At 36.4% G+C, this 21,086-nt stretch overlaps 2 protein-coding genes across 2 annotated transcripts; both read left to right on the top strand.

The window, feature by feature from the left end:
* The first annotated feature begins 147 nt into the window (after nt 1-147).
* Nucleotides 148-7,029, top strand: LOC145062444 (DNA-directed RNA polymerase II subunit RPB2). The gene is made up of 25 exons (XM_079010047.1): nt 148-525; nt 1,082-1,303; nt 1,386-1,676; nt 1,970-2,167; nt 2,256-2,320; nt 2,410-2,496; nt 2,587-2,707; nt 2,807-2,851; nt 2,939-3,076; nt 3,214-3,286; nt 3,398-3,474; nt 3,566-3,673; nt 3,751-3,867; nt 3,970-4,125; nt 4,211-4,315; nt 4,405-4,530; nt 4,628-4,705; nt 4,913-5,008; nt 5,130-5,245; nt 5,329-5,398; nt 5,471-5,524; nt 5,617-5,760; nt 5,844-6,143; nt 6,233-6,655; nt 6,730-7,029. The coding sequence occupies exons 1-25, from the start codon at nt 286-288 to the stop codon at nt 6,847-6,849; spliced, it is 3,570 nt and encodes a 1,189-aa protein (XP_078866173.1). The 5' UTR covers nt 148-285; the 3' UTR covers nt 6,850-7,029.
* Nucleotides 7,030-11,104: 4,075 nt separating this feature from the next.
* Nucleotides 11,105-18,318, top strand: LOC145061068 (DNA-directed RNA polymerase II subunit RPB2-like). The gene is made up of 24 exons (XM_079008435.1): nt 11,105-11,466; nt 12,006-12,227; nt 12,302-12,592; nt 12,869-13,066; nt 13,182-13,246; nt 13,319-13,405; nt 13,504-13,624; nt 13,724-13,768; nt 13,854-14,064; nt 14,187-14,263; nt 14,354-14,461; nt 14,552-14,668; nt 14,759-14,914; nt 15,000-15,104; nt 15,184-15,309; nt 15,393-15,470; nt 15,562-15,657; nt 15,741-15,856; nt 15,938-16,007; nt 16,087-16,140; nt 16,218-16,361; nt 16,447-16,746; nt 17,381-17,803; nt 17,889-18,318. The coding sequence occupies exons 1-24, from the start codon at nt 11,233-11,235 to the stop codon at nt 18,012-18,014; spliced, it is 3,570 nt and encodes a 1,189-aa protein (XP_078864561.1). The 5' UTR covers nt 11,105-11,232; the 3' UTR covers nt 18,015-18,318.
* Nucleotides 18,319-21,086: the final 2,768 nt, after the last annotated feature.

Raw genomic sequence — 21,086 nt, 5'->3', positions numbered from 1 at the left:
TCATAATTGAGCGATGTACGAAATAGTCAATAGTTTGGGGGTTAGATTTGTAATTTACTTCGAATTTTTTGAATATGAAATTACAAATCTACCCCTGAACACCGCCATTCTCTCAATAAAACTCATTTATAGCCAGCCGTATACGCATTTGTCTCGCTCTCGACACTGCGACCTGCCGAGAGACCCTAAAACCCTCTCTGCTTCCCCGACCCATTGCTTTCCTTAAAAATCTGTGATCAATCATCTCGATTTTGATTGGGAAAAGGCTTTCTAAAAGATTTCGTTATGGATTTGGAAGAAGAGTATGATCAAGGATACAACGACGAGGAAGAAGATATAACCCAAGAGGATGCTTGGGCAGTTATCAGTTCTTACTTCGAAGAAAAGGGTCTTGTTCGTCAACAACTCGATTCATTTGATGAGTTTATTCAGAATACTATGCAGGAAATTGTGGACGAATCTGCAGATATCGAGATCCGACCCGAATCCCAGCACAATCCGGGTCACCAGCCTGATTTTGCCGAGGTTCGTTTTGGATTCTCTTTCTGTATATAGTTACAGTTCCTCTGTAGGGTTAAGAGTTCAGTTTTGAAGCATAAATGTTTAAATTGGTTGTTTCAAATTGAACATGGTAACCAAGCTTGGTATTCTCAATTCTAGGGTTTCAAGTATTGTTTTGTTTTCGGAGGGAAAAGCACTGTAGACCTCTTGAAATTGATTGGTTCACGAAACTTTCTGAATGTAACTGGAAATTGTCCGACTTGATGGAGCTCTAGAATCAGATAGTAATAGTCTCATAGTTGAATTATCAAAATGTAAGGATGCTTTGCAAGATTCTAGGGTTATCTGAGTAAAGACTTCTAAAATCCAATTTGAATTCAATTGAACTATTGTGAAACTAGTGGGAAAAAAGTAATTCTAAATGAGTGGGATTCACATTCTATATTAAACAAAATCCAACAACTGAATTATCAAAACATTGTGCATTTTCAAGGAAATTGCACTTTGAGTGAACAGAAAAGTGCATACATTCATGTGATGTGTTTGAATATTTGATATATCCTTCTTGATTCACTTGCAGACAATCTATAAGATCAGCTTTGGTCAGATTTATCTGAGTAAGCCAATGATGACAGAGTCAGATGGTGAAACCGCCACATTGTTTCCAAAGGCAGCAAGGCTGAGGAATCTGACATACTCTGCACCATTGTATGTCGACGTTTCAAAGAGGGCTATAAAGAAAGGGCATGATGGTGAAGAAGTTACAGAAACTCAAGATTTTGCTAAAGTCTTCATTGGAAAGGTATGGATATTGCAAAATGAAATCTTGGTAAACTAAAATGCAAGTTTTGAATCTTGTAATCATATTTTATGACACATTTCAGGTTCCTATAATGCTTCGGTCAAGTTACTGTACATTATTTCAGAATTCAGAAAAGGATTTGACTGAACTTGGAGAGTGCCCATATGATCAAGGTGGATATTTCATCATCAATGGGAGTGAAAAGGTTCTAATTGCTCAAGAGAAAATGAGCACCAATCATGTGTATGTATTTAAGAAGAGGCAACCTAATAAATATGCTTATGTGGGAGAAGTTCGTTCAATGGCAGAATCTCAAAATAGGCCACCAAGTACCATGTTTGTTCGCATGCTTTCTCGGACTAGTGCCAAAGGGGTATGAATCTTTTACCTTAAATATGAGAAACAGCAATTTACTTTCATTTATTTGTTTGTTATAGCATTCTAATTTCTTCTTTTCCTATTACATCATGTACTTTAAAAAATCTATCCAGTATATAGCAATGTTGTCCAAATACAAACAATTTTCACTGCTATAACGAGATAGATTTTTCGAAGTGCAATGTTTTAGTAAGAAACAAACTTGAAGTAAGATGCTATGATAAACAAATAAATCAAAGTATGTTGTTATATCTGTTAAATTAACATCTTTTTTTTTTTCAATTGCAGGGCTCCTCGGGTCAATATATTCGTGCTACCCTTCCATATATCCGAATTGAAATTCCTATCATTATAGTGTTTCGAGCACTGGGATTTGTTGCTGATAAAGATATATTAGAACACATTTGTTATGATTTTGCTGATACTCAAATGATGGAGTTGTTGAGACCATCACTAGAAGAAGCTTTTGTAATACAAAATCAACAAGTAAGATCACTTGGAAGGAAATTCTTGCCTCTTGATTTCAAAATTAAATGGTTAATCTTTTATCTTTTCTTGCTTTCTTCTATTGCAGGTGGCACTAGATTACATTGGGAAAAGAGGTGCCACTGTTGGTGTCACGAAAGAGAAGAGAATAAAGTATGCTTTTTGTTCATGGCATTTTAATAATTAATATCTTCCTTTTTGTTATCATATTATCTATGTTTACAATATTTGTCGATTAACAGGTATGCCCGTGATATTCTTCAAAAAGAAATGCTTCCTCATGTGGGTGTTGGAGAGTATTGTGAAACAAAGAAAGCATACTACTTTGGGTAAACCTTATTTTTTTTCTATATGACATGCATTGTTTTTGTTATTTTTCTAGTTTTTATGTAGAAGTAACATGTTTTTACTTTCATCAGTTATATTATCCACCGACTTTTGTTATGTGCTCTTGGTCGGAGGGCTGAGGATGATAGGGATCATTATGGAAACAAGAGGCTGGATCTTGCTGGCCCATTGCTTGGGGGCCTATTTAGAATGGTGAGGTTTTAATTTTTATTTTATTTTCTTGGATTATTCTATTGATATGTTACCTATGTATATGCATATAACAACTTGTTATCTCTCCTGTTAATGTAGCTCTTCCGGAAGTTAACCAGAGACGTAAGAGGATATGTTCAGAAGGTAATTTAGTTAATTCTATATTCAAGTTTTTGAAACTCATAATTTCGTGTTATTAGTTATTAAATCATCTTGTTTGATAATCTGCAGTGTGTAGACAATGGGAAGGATGTTAATCTGCAATTTGCAATTAAAGCAAAAACGATAACAAGTGGGCTTAAATATTCACTTGCTACTGGGAATTGGGGGCAAGCAAACGCAGCTGGAACTAGGGCTGGTGTTTCACAGGTTAGATTCTATGGTTTATAAATTACAATTAGTTTTCTTTTGATAAGTTTTCTTTTTCTTAATAAAAAAACTGGTAAGACAAGGGGTTGTTTGAAATTTAAGTTTCTTTTTCTTACATATTGTTCATGAATTTGCAGGTGTTGAATCGCTTGACATATGCGTCTACATTGTCACATTTACGAAGACTCAATTCACCCATAGGACGTGAAGGTAATTTTTCTTTTTTGTTGTATTATTGTTTCATGCTCTGTATTTCAATGGTGCATTATGCTTTTTATATTATCTTGTTTTAAATCTAGTTGTTTTAATATATATAAATAGGAAAATTGGCAAAACCAAGGCAGCTGCATAACTCACAATGGGGAATGATGTGTCCTGCAGAAACCCCTGAAGGGCAGGTTAGTAATTTCCTTTTTTTTATGACTTATGATCTAATCATATCTGAATTCAAATGGTAACCTTATGTTATGTTTATGGTTATTGTTGTAGGCTTGTGGACTGGTGAAGAATCTTGCATTGATGGTTTACATAACTGTGGGGTCAGCTGCATACCCGATTCTTGAATTTTTGGAAGAATGGGGTACAGAAAATTTTGAGGTAAAAATTAAGATCATTTATCTTACTATAAATCCTTTCTTTATTTAATAAAAGCTAATAAGTTACTTCAAAATCAGGAAATTTCTCCTGCTGTGATCCCTCAAGCCACAAAGATCTTTGTGAATGGTCTCTGGGTGGGAATCCATCGTGACCCAGACATGTTGGTGAGAACATTAAGGAGATTGAGAAGACGAGTGAGTAAAATATTTTTATTTATTTTTTTCATAATTCGTCTTAAATTAAATTACTCTTTTGGCAAAATCTTTTTATATGAATGAGTTGTTAAAAATGTTCAGGTTGATGTGAACACGGAAGTTGGAGTTGTGCGAGATATTCGTTTAAAAGAACTTCGAATATATACAGATTATGGTCGTTGCAGTCGCCCACTTTTCATTGTTGAAAAGCAAAGACTTTTAATAAAAAAGAAAGATATCCAAAAGCTCCAACAAAGGGTAAGTCTCTTGAGTTTTGTAATTTTGTAACTTTTTTATGGTTTATTATCTTAATAACATCTTGTTTGTAATTATGGATTCACAGGAAACTCCAGAAGATGGTGGGTGGCATGATCTTGTATCAAATGGATTCATTGAGTATATTGATACAGAAGAGGAAGAGACCACTATGATTTCCATGACCATTAATGTAAGCAACAATACATGATATGAAGTTTGTTCTGTTTTTATGTTTAAGAAATATTTAAGAAAATAACTTGGGAAATGGATGTGATGTAGGATCTTGTAAGTGCAAGGGAAAATCCAGGTGAATCTTATTCAGACACTTACACACATTGTGAAATCCATCCGTCTTTAATCTTGGGTGTTTGTGCCTCAATTATACCATTTCCTGACCACAACCAGGTAAGTTTCTATTCTAAATTATTATTGTTACATAATTATTATATTTATCTTGTGGGATCATTAATATTTAAATTTTGTTTTATGTGTCAACAAACAGTCTCCACGTAATACGTATCAATCAGCCATGGGTAAGCAAGCTATGGGAATTTACGTCACCAACTTCCAGTTTCGTATGGTATGCAACACATTTATTCTTTTTCATCACTCTTAAATGCAAGAAATAGCAATGTACTTTCAAATTAGTATGTCCTGATAAGAAACAGATTAAACGTATGCTATAATACACACATAAATGAAAGTATGTTGCTATACATTGTATTTAACTCTTTCACAAAACTCATGTTTTTTTTAATGGTTTTGTTGTGAATCTGTTTCATTTTAGGATACATTGGCCTACGTGCTTTATTATCCCCAAAAACCTCTTGTAACTACTCGAGCAATGGAGCACTTACACTTCCGACAGCTTCCAGCTGGCATTGTGCGTATTTCCTATATGTTACATATATATATATATATATATATATATATATATATATATATATATATTTTATTATCATATCTGAATACCATCCCTGAGTTTCTATTTTCTGTTCTATTAGAACGCGATTGTGGCAATTTCCTGTTATTCTGGATATAACCAAGAAGATTCAGTTATCATGAACCAGTCCTCGATAGACCGTGGCTTCTTCAGATCACTCTTCTTCCGTTCTTACAGGTTCTTTACTTGCTCAAAAGACATAAATACCCTCCCTCCAGTCCATAGCCTACAAAAATTCACGTACATGTTTTTTTTTACAGGGACGAAGAGAAGAAGATGGGGACACTTGTGAAGGAAGATTTCGGTCGTCCCGATAGAGCTAACACCATGGTAAAATACACCAAACCATTGTGTTTTTCGTTTCTTTTCCAAAACAAATATTTTAACTTTTTTTAAATACAGGGCATGCGACATGGTTCTTATGATAAATTGGATGATGATGGTCTTGCTCCTCCTGTGAGTAGTACTGTCTGTTTAGAGTTGAGGGTTTAGGTTTTTTTTTTCCATCTGTACTAAAAACACACACACTCATGATTGTTATAATGTAGGGGACAAGAGTCGGTGGTGAGGACGTGATTATTGGGAAGACAACACCAATTGCTCAAGATGATGCTCAAGGGCAAGCCTCCAGATACACTCGCCGTGATCACAGTACAAGCTTACGTCATAGTGAAACCGGAATGGTTGATCAGGTACTGCCCGGTTTCCCTGCCCGGCTGCCCGTGTTTTTGAATTGTTGGTTTAGGCGTTAAATTTGGTACCTGGGCTGCTGCAGGTTCTGCTGACAACAAATGCTGATGGGTTGAGATTTGTGAAAGTGAGGGTGAGGTCAGTGAGGATCCCACAGATTGGAGATAAGTTTAGCAGTAGACACGGTCAAAAGGGAACAGTTGGGATGACTTACACGCAAGAAGACATGCCATGGACTGTGGAGGGAATCACTCCTGATATCATTGTCAATCCTCATGCTATTCCTTCTCGTATGACAATTGGTCAACTCATTGAGTGTATTATGGGCAAAGTTGCTGCTCATATGGGCAAAGAAGGAGATGCCACTCCCTTCACCGATGTCACCGTAAGTACTTTCACAACTAATAGCAGCCTACTTCCATTGATTTGTTGTAGAATGAAAAAAAAAATGACATTTTGGTTTGATGCTTGCAGGTGGATAACATCAGTAGAGCGCTTCACAAGTGTGGTTACCAAATGCGTGGGTTCGAGACTATGTACAACGGTCACACTGGCCGACGGCTAACCGCCATGATATTCCTGGGGCCCACTTACTACCAAAGACTGAAACATATGGTTGACGACAAGATCCATTCCCGTGGACGCGGTCCCGTCCAGATCCTGACCCGACAGCCCGCTGAAGGTCGGTCACGTGACGGTGGACTCCGGTTTGGTGAAATGGAGCGTGACTGCATGATTGCGCATGGTGCGGCCCATTTCCTTAAAGAACGACTCTTTGACCAGAGTGATGCGTATCGGGTTCATGTCTGTGAGCGCTGTGGCTTGATTGCAATTGCTAATATCAAAAAGAGTTCCTTCGAGTGTAGAAGTTGCAAGAATAAAACCGATATCGTTCAGGTATGTGACTATCATCCCATCCCGTTAATTAATGTATTTATTATTATTTTTTAATTATTTTATGGTGTATGTAGGTGCATATTCCATATGCTTGCAAGTTGTTGTTCCAAGAGCTTATGTCTATGGCGATTGCACCTAGGATGCTTACCAAAGATGTGAAGCAAGCGAAAGATAGCAAGAAGAAAGGGGCTTGAGTTGAGATGATATGGTGCCAACTTGTGATGTAATGATTGTTACGGGATTTTGAATGGTTGAGCGAGAAGTCTAATTAATGTATACTAATTTTCTTTACTATTATATGGTAAACCTACTTTATATCGTACAATACAGAATTTGAGAATTTTTAAGCTGAATTGTTTCTACTTTGTTAAAAATGTTTTTGAGAGTTTAATGGACTAGAATTATGTTGATATTATAAAGCAAAATAACAATATGTTTAGGTCTTGGTCTTCTTGAAACAAGTCCACTTTTATAGTTTGAGATATTTTTCATGTAGTGAGGATAATGATGCGGAATTGCTTATCTATGTGTCAAAGAAAGTAGGCCTTTAATTAAATTAAATCATGAGGTAGCATGTAGATACTACTAATTAGAGAAAAGACTACTATTAGAACTGATTTACTAATCACGCATTGTATTATTGTACAACAATTAGATATGTTAATTGTATAAGATTGAGTGATACTTTAGCCTGACCAATTTTCCGCTAATATAGTATTTTACCGTGCAACATTTCAGATAAAATAATTGTTGTGTTACATGAAATAATCAAGATGTAGTGATAGGTTCATTATGTTACATTAGTGTCTTTGAAGCACAAAGATACTGCCCTAGAAGTAAGAAGCTATAGTGATAGGATCACACTGATTAAGGCAATTATAGAAGAGGAGTTCTTGAAGGTCGTGGGCGCCTATGCCTCACATGCTGCGTCAGAGGAATCGGAAAATTTTCATTTTTCGATTTATTAGATGACACACTTAGGAACATCCCAGAGGATCAACGAGTTGTATTAAGAGAGACTTTAATGGTCACACACACAATATATATATATATATATATATATATATATATATATATATATATATATATATATATATATATATATATATATATATATATATATATATATATATATATATATATATAGAGAGAGAGAGAGAGAGAGAGAGAGAGAGAGAGAGAGAGAGGATACACGAATGTGCATGGGGTATTTTGATACTAGGAACGAAAATGCTCACTTCTTGAGTTTGCTAATTGCTATTGCACACGATTTGGTGATCTCAAACTCCTTTTTCAAAAAGGGGGATATATATTTGATCAAGTTGTCAAATGACTAAAATACCTTTTAATGGGTCAACTCTTCATTCAAGCTCAAAATACTCCAAAAAATATCTAAGTGAATTTAGGATGCCAACGTAGACCAAAGGAAAGAGTCAGACGTGAAACACAATAAATCACAAAGTTAAAATGGAACGACTAGAGAACGCATTGCGTCTACAGAACATATTGTATATTGGGTCTTTTTGTTTCCCATTTAGCTATCCAACTTTCAGTAAAACTCCAAAATGATTTCAGTAACTCAAAAGACTTCAAAGGAAAGTTTTAACACTCCAAATGAAGTTATAATAAGGATTCCCACTGGTTTATTTCCTTGGAATAAGCATCTAACATCAAATTATTACACAACTTCACCTAAAAGCTTAATGAGCACAAAAGGCTCAATTCACATCAAAATCACTACATGTGATTTATGGAATAAATAAAAAGGGACAATACCAATAACAAGATTCAAACCATACATGTGATTTATGGAATAAATAAAAAGGGACAATACCAATAACAAGATTCAAACCACAAGATGAGTAGATAAATAAGGTGTTGAGACCTTAATCACCCATTAACATTGATATGTATGTTTCCTAATCTTCATAGGATTCAATAGCAAAAACTAGACATGAAGGTTAAATTATAACAATGTACTTACACTGGAGACAAAAATTAGAGATCATTAATGATCAAGATATTCTCAAATCACCCTTGATGCAAAGGTGCACCAAAATACATAAAACGTCATCATGGGACAAAGAACGTCACATTGATCTTGGAATGTAAAACATATTCTAGACATACCACCAAACTTATATCATTGTTTGGAAATATGGATCTTGATCTAAAACACTTCGGGTTTGAAAATACCCAAATCATCAAATGAAAACTAAACTTGAATCAAACACTAGAAATCTCATCATTAGTCATCAATTAATAAATGAATCATATATTTGAAAGAACATAAGCAGTCTAATCACAAGTTTAAGCTCATATCATTGCTTGAAACCATAAATTTGAATCAATGAACCCTAGAATTGAAAATACCCAAATTGTCACCATTGGAACTAAAACTTGATTCAAACATCATTGAATATCACCATAAGCCAAGGGTTGAAAAATGGACCATGGATTGAAGGGAAATATACAATCTAAACATAAGTTCAAGCTCATATCATTGCTTAGAGCATTACATTCAGATTTGAAGAGTAAGGGCTTGAAGGCCCATCAAACATCCTCTAATCTCACAAATCTCACAACCATTTGTTGGTTAGGGATTGGAGATGGATCAAGGAATGTAACCACATCAATAATCTTATATGAATAACACTATTTGAGTATAAATTTTGGATTTGCAATCTAACCAAAACCCTAATTCGAACTTGGGGAAAAGAGGAAGAAAACTACAATTGATGCAATATATTGGAAGAATTTTTTAGGAGCTCCACAAAACACATATATTATCTACCCAACGTTGGAATCTATTGAGGAGCTCTACAACATCTGGTATCTGGTGCAAGAAAACCGAAAGTATCAAATGCAAAAGGTATAAATATGTCTTGATTTTCCATGCATGCTTTCTAATGCTTTTGCCACTTCGCATGATGCAGCTTTTAAAACAACTTGCCTCACAATGAAAACCCCAATCCCCAAGCCTACAAGAAGGGAAACCCTTGTTAGATCCACATGTGCATGCTCCTCCAACCCATCTACAAACTAAAACATCAGCCAATCACCAAAACACCATGGATTAAGAAGTGACAATTGATCATAGAGGTGGAAGAGAAACTGAAATCAAGAGGAAAAGAAAGGGGGGAAATGAATAAGAAAAGGGTTGCACACAATACATATATAATCTACCCAACGTTGTAAGCATGATGCATCGACCAAAAGGGTGCAACACGTCCCACAAGTTTGGTCAGATTATCAATTTTGGTCACTCACTCTAAATTCCTTTCAGTAATGATCTCTAACTTGACTAAACACTTAATAAACTTTATCTTTAGTCTACAATTGGTCCTTTTCAACCATAACTCAAGCAAGCCTAGTCTGCGATATGCTTATTTGGTCAAATTCTTGTGCCAAACACAAGTTTCTCTAAGCTGACACTATTGATCCCCTTTTTACAAAAGTCTTATTTAATGCCAAATTCTCTTATCATATATTTATTCAAAATTAATGATAGATGTTATTGTTATTTTTCTAAAATATTCATTTCAATTATTTCACTTCAATATATTTTATTTAATTTAAGAAAAAAAATTTAGTTTTACCAAAAAAACCCAAAATATTTAGCCTAAAAAACATGATGTTACATCATTGTGGATTGATATTTTATATGCAGTTCATCTAAGGCTGGATATGTAGTTTTTTTTATAATATGATTTGACTATCTTCTCATATTTTTGTTTTTTCCTATATATAAGATATCATCTATGGAAGTAACTCAGACGATCCAACATTCTACATCCTATTATCCCATCTCTATGAGATTGAAATAACGTTATTGTTATTATTGTATTAAATGATCATGATATTTTTTACTTTATGTAGACAAGACCAAAGAATGTGTTTATTTTTCTTAATGTATCCCAACAAATTAATAAAGGAAGTTGCAACAACAAAGGCTTTACTTATTTTAATGTAATCTATGTTTCCTGTCCTAATTAATTATAGTTTGTAACAAGACTATATTAAATACCAATAAAAACAAAACAATGCAAGTAATAAATGGTTCATTAACTTCATATTTACATTAGACACTACTGTCTCACATTATTTATTACATAAGATAAATAATATAAGAAGCCTTCACCAACATGAATTACGAAAAAAATATTTTAATTTTCTTTCTTTTTTCTTTAAATTTGCCATCAATTTTGTAAATAGATCATTTATCAATCGAACAACAATTAATGAAGAACCATATGTAACTTTGATTATTTGAATTTTAATTGCAAGAGAGACACGATATACGAAATAGTCAATAGGTTGGGCCTTGGGGTCAGTTAGATATGTAACTTGCTCCGTAAGTTATGTACCCTTGAATACACCGCCATTCTATAAAGTATAAATACAACTCCTTTACAAATTCGTCTCCATTTTGACGCTGCGAGCAGCAAAGAGACACTAAAGCAGCAAAGAGACACTAAACCCTCTCCGCTTTCCCAATCCAGATTGTTTTCCTTCAAAATCTGTAATCGAACCTCTCGATTTTGATTTGGATAAAAGGTTATCCTTAAGATTTAGGTATGGATTTGGAGGAAGATCAAGGATACATCGATGATGAAGAAGATATAACACAAGAGGATGCTTGGACAGTTATCAGTTCTTATTTCGAAGAAAAAGGACTTGTTCGCCAACAACTTGATTCATTTGATGAGTTTATTCAGAATACTATGCAAGAAATTGTGGACGAATTTGCAGATATCGAGATCCGACGCGAATCCCAGCACAATCCGGGTCACCAGCCTGATTGTGCCGAGGTTCGTTTTGGATCCTGTTTCTGTATATAGTTAACGTTCCTCCCAAGGATTACGATTTCATTTTCGGAGCAGAACCTGTTCAAATTTGTTGATTAAAATTGAAAGTGGTAACCTAAGCTTGACATTCTCAATTCTAGGGTTTCAACTCTAGTTTTGGTTTTGGAGGAAAAATCAGTGTGACCTTGTTTCACGAAACTATCTGAATCTAACTGGAAATTGTCCGACTGGATGGAATTCTAGAATCAGATAATAATGTTATAATAGTTCTCATAGTTGAATTATCGAAATGTAAGGATGCTTTGCAACACTCATGGGGTATCCGAGTAAAAACTTCTAACATCCTATTTGAATTCAATTGAAATTGTGAAAATAGTGGGAAAAATGTACTTCTAAATGAGTGCGATTCACATTGTATACTAAACAAAACAACTGAAGCATCAAAACATTGTGCATTTTCAAGGAAATTGCACTTTGACTGAACGGAAAAGTGCATACATTCATGTGATGTATTTGATATATCCTTCTTTATTCACTTGCAGACAATGTATAAGATCAGCTTTGGTCAGATTTATCTGAGTAAGCCAATGATGACAGAGTCAGATGGTGAAAGGGCTACATTGTTTCCAAAGGCAGCAAGACTGAGGAATCTGACGTATTCTGCACCACTGTATGTTGATGTATCAAAGAAGGCTATAATGAAAGGGCATGATGGTGAAGAAATCACAGAAACTGAAAATTTTGATAAGGTCTTCATTGGAAAGGTATGTAGAATGAAATCTTTGTACAATAAAGTGCAAGTGTTTGTGTAATCAATTTGGTATGACACAAATTTCAGGTTCCTATAATGCTGCGGTCAAGTTACTGTACACTGTATCAGAATTCAGAAAAGGACTTGACTGAGCTTGGTGAGTGTCCTTATGATCAAGGTGGATATTTCATTATCAATGGGAGTGAAAAGGTTCTGATTGCTCAAGAGAAGATGAGCACCAATCATGTATATGTGTTTAAGAAGAGACAACCGAATACATATGCTTATGTGGCAGAAGTTCGTTCAATGACAGAATCTCATAATAGAGCACCAAGTACCATGTTTATCAAGATGCTTTCTCGAACTAGTGCCAAAGGGGTATGATATGTTGATGAAGGAAATAGCAATGTACTTCCATTTGTTTGTTTGTCATAGCATTCTGCTTTCATCTTTTCCTATTACATCATTGTACTCTGAAAAAACAACCTGGTTATAGCAATGTCATTCAAATACAAAGAAAATTTCACTGCTATAACTATAATGTTTTTTCAAAGTAAAATGTCTTAATAAGAAAAAAAAATGAAAGTAAAGTGCTGTAATAGAAAGTGAGATGCTTCCTTTCTCTTGCTTACTTGGCATCTTTTACAATTGCAGCGATCCTCTGGTCAATATATTCGCGCTACCCTTCCATATACCCGAGTTGATATCCCTATCATTATCGTGTTTCGAGCACTGGGATTTGTTGCTGATAAAGATATATTAGAACACATTTGTTATGATTTTGCTGATACTCAAATGATGGAGTTGTTAAGACCATCACTAGAAGAAGCATTCGTTATACAAAGTCAAGAAGTATGCTTCTTCCCATTTTTCATTTTCTTTTCAGTTTCCCAATAATTGTTTATAATATATATAAAATGAAAAGTAACCTTACCTCAATAAGCTCTTTTTCTTTGTTTTATTGCAGGTTGCACTAGATTTCATTGGGAAAAGAAGTGCCCCTGCTGGTTCCACGCAAAAGAAGAGAATAAAGTATGATTTTTTTTATTGTCCTTTTGTCTTAATGTAATCTGTGTTGTGTTAACAAGATATGTTGTTTCACAGGCGTGCCCGTGATATTCTACAAAAAGAAATGCTTCCTCATGTTGGGGTTGGAGAGTATTGTGAAACAAAAAAAGCATACTACTTTGGGTAAAAACCTTATTTTTTTTTGTTATGTGCAAAAGACGTGAATGCCCTTCGTGTGTTGTAGTTTATATGTAGAAGTAACATCTGTCTGCTTGCATCAGTTATATCATCAACCGCCTTTTGTTATGTGCTCTTGGTCGGAGGGCTGAGGATGATAGGGATCATTATGGAAACAAAAGGTTGGATCTTGCTGGTCCATTGCTTGGGAGCCTATTTAGAATGGTGAGATTTTAATTTTTATTTTCTTTTCTTGGATTATTCTATGGATATGTTACATATGTATATGCATTTGACAAGTTGTCACCTCTTGTGTTAATGCAGCACTTTCGGCAGTTAACAAGAGATGTAAGAGCATATGTTCAGAAGGTAATCTCAAATTCTTCAAGTTTCATTGTTTCTTGTTTTTTATCTGGTCATTGAATCTGAATCCATTATATTTGATAATCTGCAGTGTGTAAACAAGGGGAAGGATATTAGTCTGCAATTTGCAATTAAAGCAAACACAATAACAAACGGGCTTAAATATTCCATTGCTACTGGGAATTGGGGGAAAGCAAATGCAGCTGGAACTAAGGCTGGTGTTTCACAGGTGTTGAATCGCTTGACATATGCATCTACATTGTCACATTTACGAAGAGTAAATTCATCTATAGGACGTGAAGGTAACTTCTCTTTATCTTTTCTATTATTGTTTCTCAATGTTGTAAATTACTGTTTTTTTATTGTTATTTGCTCTAGATTTAGGTAGCTGTTCTTAAATGTAGTTGTTTTTACATTTAAATAGGAAAATTGGCAAAACCAAGGCAGCTGCATAACTCACAATGGGGAATGATGTGTCCTGCAGAAACCCCTGAAGGACAGGTTAGTAATTTGCTTTTGTTATGAATTATGATCTGATCATATCTGAATTCAAATGGTAACCTTATGTTATGTTTATGGTTATTGTTCTAGGCATGTGGACTGGTGAAGAATCTTGCATTGATGGTTTACATTACTGTCGGATCAGCTGCATCCCCAATTCTAGAGTTTTTGGAAGAATGGGGTACAGAAAATCTTGAGGTAAACATCACCAAGTTTTTGAAATATTATATATATCTTACTATAATGTTTTTTATTTTTTAATCGGCTAATCTTTTATTTCCATATTAGGAAATTTCCCCTGCTGTTATCCCAGAAGCTACAAAAATCTTTGTAAATGGTGTGTGGTTGGGAATCCATCGCAATCCCCACATGTTGGTGAAAACATTGAAGAGATTGCGAAGACGAGTGAGTAAAATTTTATTAGATTAAAATTACTAAAATTCTGGTGCATAGTTAGGTAAAATATTGTTTATATGAATTGTTTTAAATGTCCAGGATGATATGAACACAGAAATTGGAGTTGTCCGGGATACTCGTTTAAAAGAAGTTCGGATATATACTGATTATGGTCGATGCAGTTGCCCACTTTTTGTTGTTGAAAAACAAAGACTTTTAATAAAAAAGAAAGACATCCGAAATCTACAACAAAGGGTATGTCTATCGAGTTTTATAATTTTGTAACTTTTTTATGGTTTATTATCTTAATAACATCTTGTTTGTAATTATGGATTCACAGGAAACTCCAGAAGATGGTGGGTGGCATGATCTTGTATCAAATGGATTCATTGAGTATATTGATACAGAAGAGGAAGAGACCACTATGATTTCCATGACCATTAATGTAAGCCACAAACACAATACATGATATCAAGTTTTAAAAAATATTTAAGAAAATAACTTGGGAAATGGATGTGGTGTAGGATCTTGTAAGTGCAAGGGAAAATCCAGTTGAATCTTATTCAGACACTTACACACATTGTGAAATCCATCCATCCTTGATTTTGGGTGTTTGTGCCTCAATTATACCCTTTCCTGACCACAATCAGGTAATTATATAAATCCACAGTGATATTATTGTTGTTACATAATTATTAATATTTTATATTTTGTTTTATGTGTCGACAAACAGTCTCCACGTAACACGTATCAATCAGCCATGGGTAAGCAAGCGATGGGAATTTATGTCACTAACTTCCAGTTCCGTATGGTACGCAACAAGTTTCTTCTTTCTCACAACTCTTAAAAGAAAGGAATAGCAATGTACTTTAATTGATTCTGTTTTCATTGTTTCTTTTTAGGATACATTGGCCTATGTTCTTTACTATCCTCAAAAACCACTTGTAACTACTCGAGCAATGGAGCACTTGCACTTCCGAGAGCTTCCAGCTGGCATCGTATGCGATTATGCATTTTTTAATTCATATAAAAAGTGCTTTATTTTCATATCAAAATACCATCCCTTTTTCTCTTGTGTTAGAATGCAATTGTGGCAATTGCCTGTTATTCCGGATACAACCAAGAAGATTCTGTTATCATGAACCAGTCCTCAATAGACCGTGGCTTCTTCAGATCACTCTTCTTCCGTTCTTACAGGTTCTTTACTTGCTCAAAAGACATAAATACCCTCCCTCCAGTCCATAGACTACAAAACTTGATGTACATGGTTTGTTACAGGGATGAAGAGAAGAAGATGGGTACACTTGTGAAGGAAGATTTTTGTCGTCCAGATAGATCTAACACCATGGTAAAAAACACTTTTAACGGTGTTTTCCTTTCTTTTCTAAAACCAAACCGGTATTTTAACCTCTTTTTTTCAAGTACAGGGTATGCGGCATGGTTCTTACGATAAATTGGACAATGATGGTCTTGCTCCTCCGGTGAGTACGGTCTTCTTAGGGTTCAGGATTTAGGGTTTTTTTATTTGTACTAAAATCATATGATCATTATAATACAGGGGACACGAGTTGGTGGTGACGATGTGATTATCGGGAAGACAACACCAATTGCTCAAGATGATGCTAAAGGGCAATCCTCCAGATACACTCGCCGTGATCTCAGTACAAGCTTACGTCACAATGAAAATGGAATGGTTGATCAGGTACTGCCCAGTTTCCCTGCCCGGCTGCCCGTGTTTTTGAATTGTTGGCTTAGATTTTAAATATGGAAAGTGGAGAGTGCTGCAGGTGCTGCTGACAACAAATGCTGATGGGTTGAGATTTGTGAAAGTGAGGGTGAGGTCAGTGAGGATCCCACAGATTGGAGATAAGTTTAGTAGTAGACATGGTCAAAAGGGAACGGTTGGAATGACTTACACGCAAGAAGACATGCCATGGACTGTGGAGGGAATCACTCCTGATATCATTGTCAATCCTCATGCTATTCCTTCTCGCATGACAATTGGTCAACTCATTGAGTGTATTATGGGCAAAGTTGCTGCTCATATGGGCAAAGAAGGAGACGCCACTCCCTTCACTGATGTCACTGTAAGTACTTTCAACTTTCAATAAATAGCAACCTACTTCAATTCATTTTTCTTGTTTTTGAAAATTTTACTCAGTTAAAGCGTTGGCATCTAAATACAGAGCAATGATTGCACAGATTTTTCAAAGTATAGTGTCATGATAAGAAAGAAGATGAAATTGCAATGCTATAATTGGGTATATTGACAAAGTACAATGCCTTAATGAGGATAAAACTGAAAGTACAATCTTGTGATAGAAAGAAATGGAAGTAGGATGTTATATTACGCACAAATGAAAGTACATTGCTATTTCTCACATTTTGGTCCATTATTTGTTCCATCTCGTTAAATTTTCTCAACTCAAGTCCTTTTTGTTCAGTTGATTTGACATTTTTTTTTGTGGGTTGTATTTTGAATTTTTTTTCCCTAATATTAGCAATGTCATCCCAAAATAAAACGATTTTCACTACTATAGTTTCCAAAGTATAAGAAAAATATGAAAGTAGAAAGCTATAAGTGGGTATATTTTTCAAAGTACAACTCCTTAATAAGAAGAAATTGAAAGTAGGATGTTATAATACACAAACGAGTGATAGTATGTTGCTATTTCTTGCAAAACTTGTAAACTCAAGTCCTATTTGTTTTGATGGGGACAGGTGGATAACATCAGCAGGGCTCTTCACAGGTGCGGTTACCAAATGCGTGGGTTCGAGACTATGTACAACAGTCACACGGGCCGACGGCTAACTGCGATGATATTCATGGGGCCCACTTACTACCAAAGACTGAAACATATGGTGGACGACAAGATCCATTCACGTGGACGCGGTCCCGTCCAGATCCTGACCCGCCAGCCCGCGGAGGGCCGGTCACGTGACGGTGGGCTCCGGTTTGGTGAAATGGAGCGCGACTGCATGATTGCGCATGGTGCGGCCCATTTCCTTAAAGAACGGCTCTTTGACCAGAGTGACACGTATCGGGTTCATGTCTGTGAGCGCTGTGGCTTGATTGCAATTGCTAATCTTAAAAAGAATTCGTTTGAGTGCAGAAGCTGCAAGAATAGAACTGATATTGTTCAGGTACGTAACTATCAATCCCAATCCCATCTCGTTAATTTTTAGTATTTATTATTTAATGGTCAAATATTTTATGATATGTATGTAGGTGCATATTCCGTATGCGTGTAAGTTGTTGTTCCAGGAGCTGATGGCTATGGCAATTGCGCCTAGGATGCTTACCAAAGATGTGAAGCAAGTCAAAGATAGCATTACCAAGAAGAAAGGGGCTTGAGAATTGAGTTGAGATGATTGGGACAAGTTGACTGGATTTTTGGAACTTGAATGTATATGAATTTAGTACTTAGTAGTGTATGGTGGAATACCCTAAATAATATTGTTAGGTATTGACGTAAACCTAGAGCAGTAGCATATGATGAACCAAAAAGTCTCCGATACCTATGGATGAGAACAGTGAATTACTATTCTCATTCATATATAGCATTTAACCAAACCAGCAACTATATTAGTATGTGATGAGAATTTTAAAACTCGATTATTTCTTGTTTCTTATAAAAAGGCTTGGAGAACTTAATGGATTTGAATTTTGCTATTATTTTATGCAAAATAAAAGTATATTTTGATTCTCGTCCCCGTAATTGTTGGCGATAGGAGGACAAGAATGTTTTTTAAATCAATATGAATCTTGAATTTGTTTGAAGGATACGATGTGACCTTTGTCCCATCCTTTCGGTTTTTATCTCTTAATTTTAAGGGCAATGCTAATCTTTGAGATAAGTTATTACTTTAGCCAATATAGATTTTTAATACTTTCCAAGTTTTTGTGTGTGATTTCCATTATTATTTTTCATTTTGGTTTTTGGTGTTACCCTTTCTACATAAAATAGTAACATGTTTTGACTTTTGTTCCGACTGCAACAAGCTCACTTAATAGTTTGACATGCTTCCTGTATCTAAGGTAAATAGATTATGCAGACCTTGAGGAAAGGATAGTCGGGATGTTACGGACCTAAGGGAACACCGTCTAAGGTGTCCCATTACCTTAGCTGATCAACAATTTCCAGCAAGATCTTCGCGAGCTCCCATCTTTTTTTCTTCTTCTTTCATTTTGCACCTTTTACATTATTAGGGTAGTGGGTATTGTAAGATAATAGATTGTTTGATTGATAAATACTGAGGTTAAACCTCATATAAATAGGGATACATAAGAAACCTAATCTGAATCTTAAAGGGTTTGGGCCTAAACCCTAATCACTAACATCCCCCTGCAGTTTGATCGGGAGGGGATGATGATTAAACTAGAAAAACAATAACAAAAACATAAAATATAACATAAATGAAGATAGTGGAAGCGGCGGTGACAGTGCTCTAACGATGATGGCTAACAATTGCTTGTCGAAGGAGAGAGGCTTGGTATGTCTCGCTAGTTCGGAGCCGTATAAGTTTTAGGAATGGACTGGTTAGATCCCTAGCTATGGTAAGCTTGGGGTTCCTCAGCAGATTGATTATGGAATGGTAGAGCTCTAACGATGATGGCTAACAGAGCTCTAACGATGATGGACTGGTTTTAGGAATGGATTGGTTAGATCCCTAGCTAACGGCGACAGAGCTCTAACGATGATGGCTAACAGAGCATGCCTGGGAGGGACTTGGTATGTCTCGCTGGTTCGGAGCCGTATAAGTTTTAGGAATGGACTGGTTAGATCCCTAGCTATGGTAAGCTTGGGGTTCCTCAGCAGATTGATTATAGAATGGTAGCAAGGATTGGGATTTCTTTTCAAGCATTGAGGAGCGAGGTGTAAACAGGATCGAAGTGGGAAGAATCCTACGAGTGTACAAGGGTAAGAGCACGCAGATCCAGAATGAGTACGCGATCTCTGAGAAGGAAAAGAAGTAGTACATCGTTTGATGGATTGAGGAGTTCAGGGTTGGGAGTTTGGGAAACTCCCCATCAGTTAGTGCATGTAATGGTGATGGTTAGTACGTGGTTGGGAATTCAGGTTGGAGGATCGCCTGTAGGACTCGAGTGAGTCGGAATGAAGATCTTGAGGACGGATAACATGAGATGCTTTCGTGTTAGTAGGCAGAGGCAGAAGCAGCATGGTAGAGCGTCGGGAGAGCCGCAACTTTCTCCAGCAGCGATCAGTGGTGGAAGGTGTTGTAAGACTACGGGGCAGCCGTAGCATTCACTAGCAGTCAGAGATGGAAGGTGATGTAAGACTACGGGTAAGCCGTAGCATTCTATAGTAGCTTCGTTAGCGGAGTTGGGGCGAGGCCCTTATCTCCTAGTGATCAGATAGGGATCAGGAATGGGTAGTGGATGAGAACAGTAGGGAGTTTACTTGTATAGCCCTAGAGAGGTGAGACCTTGGGAGAGGCCGCTCCAGGATGTAGTTGGGTGAGACCTGTGGGCGAGGCCCGTATGAGAGTAGCAATATATGTAAGACCTGAGAGCAGGGTTGCTCAGTAGTATGGTTGGGTGAGACCCGTGGGCGAGGCCCGTGCGAGAGTGGTTAGACAAGTGAGACTAGAAGGATAGAGGCGGGTGAGACCCGTGGGCGAGGCCCGTGAGTTTTAGTAGCAAAGGTGGGACCTGGTAGGGACCGTAGTGTCAGATAGGGGATCGAGGACCCCAGAGTTGTAGTGCCAGAATGGCATAATAGATTGAGTAGTTATAGGTAGTCGAAGTTTCTTCGAAAGTCGCTGGGAGTGACTAGGAGTGTGTTGGGGCTGGCGAACGGTGGGAACCGGTAATCCAGATATTGTTAGATTGGTAGGGACCAGGGTGGTCTCGGTTCATCCGGAAGGCAGATAAGGAATAACGGAAATTTTCAGTCAATAGCAGTGTTGGTAAGCGGTCTATGGTGGAATTCAATTAGTTGATCGTGGGGTACTCGACACCCAATTATAGTAGAGAGAAATGCCTAGTGGATACTGACAATAATGGCCCGTACTGGAGGTAACGGGAGTAATGGATTTGGTGGAGGATAGGACCTTCACAGTGACAAAGGAAATATATGGTTATGGAGCATCGCCTTGGGAAGGCAAGAAAACGCACAAGGAAAGAGGGGGTGAATCCCTATGGGTTCAGTTGTAGTACTCAGAGAGTACCAGAAGGATTTTCGGTTGAGTAAATTGTGTTTCCAGAATGTTCAGGGTCAGGGTTGACCCGAGATTATTATCCGCAAGGATTAACGGCCGTCAGGAGGACCGGGCGAAAGGCCAGCGAAGGTAGGCAGCTGGTGTTGGTTTAATAAGTAGAGTATTGAAAGCAGATCGCAGGCGGTTGGCCATAGCAAACTTTGAGTACGAAGTTTAGTTTAAGTGGGGGAGAGTTGTAACACCC

This window comes from Lactuca serriola, chromosome 7 (assembly GCF_051521515.1).
Source record: "Lactuca serriola cultivar US96UC23 chromosome 7, Lser_US96UC23_V15, whole genome shotgun sequence".
Classification (NCBI taxonomy): Eukaryota; Viridiplantae; Streptophyta; class Magnoliopsida; order Asterales; family Asteraceae; genus Lactuca; species Lactuca serriola.
This window is presented reverse-complemented; position numbering and strand designations above follow the sequence as displayed.

What these genes read in the sequence shown, in the direction of transcription:
- LOC145061068 (XM_079008435.1), top strand. Translation starts at nt 11,233, where the DNA reads ATGGATTTGGAGGAAGATCAAGGATACATCGATGATGAAGAAGATATA. An exon ending in TCGTTATACAAAGTCAAGAA is followed by an intron (nt 13,067 to 13,181) that starts GTATGCTTCTTC and finishes GTTTTATTGCAG; the next exon opens with GTTGCACTAGATTTCATTGG. An exon ending in ACGCAAAAGAAGAGAATAAA is followed by an intron (nt 13,247 to 13,318) that starts GTATGATTTTTT and finishes GTTGTTTCACAG; the next exon opens with GCGTGCCCGTGATATTCTAC.
- LOC145062444 (XM_079010047.1), top strand. Translation starts at nt 286, where the DNA reads ATGGATTTGGAAGAAGAGTATGATCAAGGATACAACGACGAGGAAGAA. An exon ending in ACGAAAGAGAAGAGAATAAA is followed by an intron (nt 2,321 to 2,409) that starts GTATGCTTTTTG and finishes GTCGATTAACAG; the next exon opens with GTATGCCCGTGATATTCTTC. An exon ending in CTCTTCTTCCGTTCTTACAG is followed by an intron (nt 5,246 to 5,328) that starts GTTCTTTACTTG and finishes TTTTTTTTACAG; the next exon opens with GGACGAAGAGAAGAAGATGG.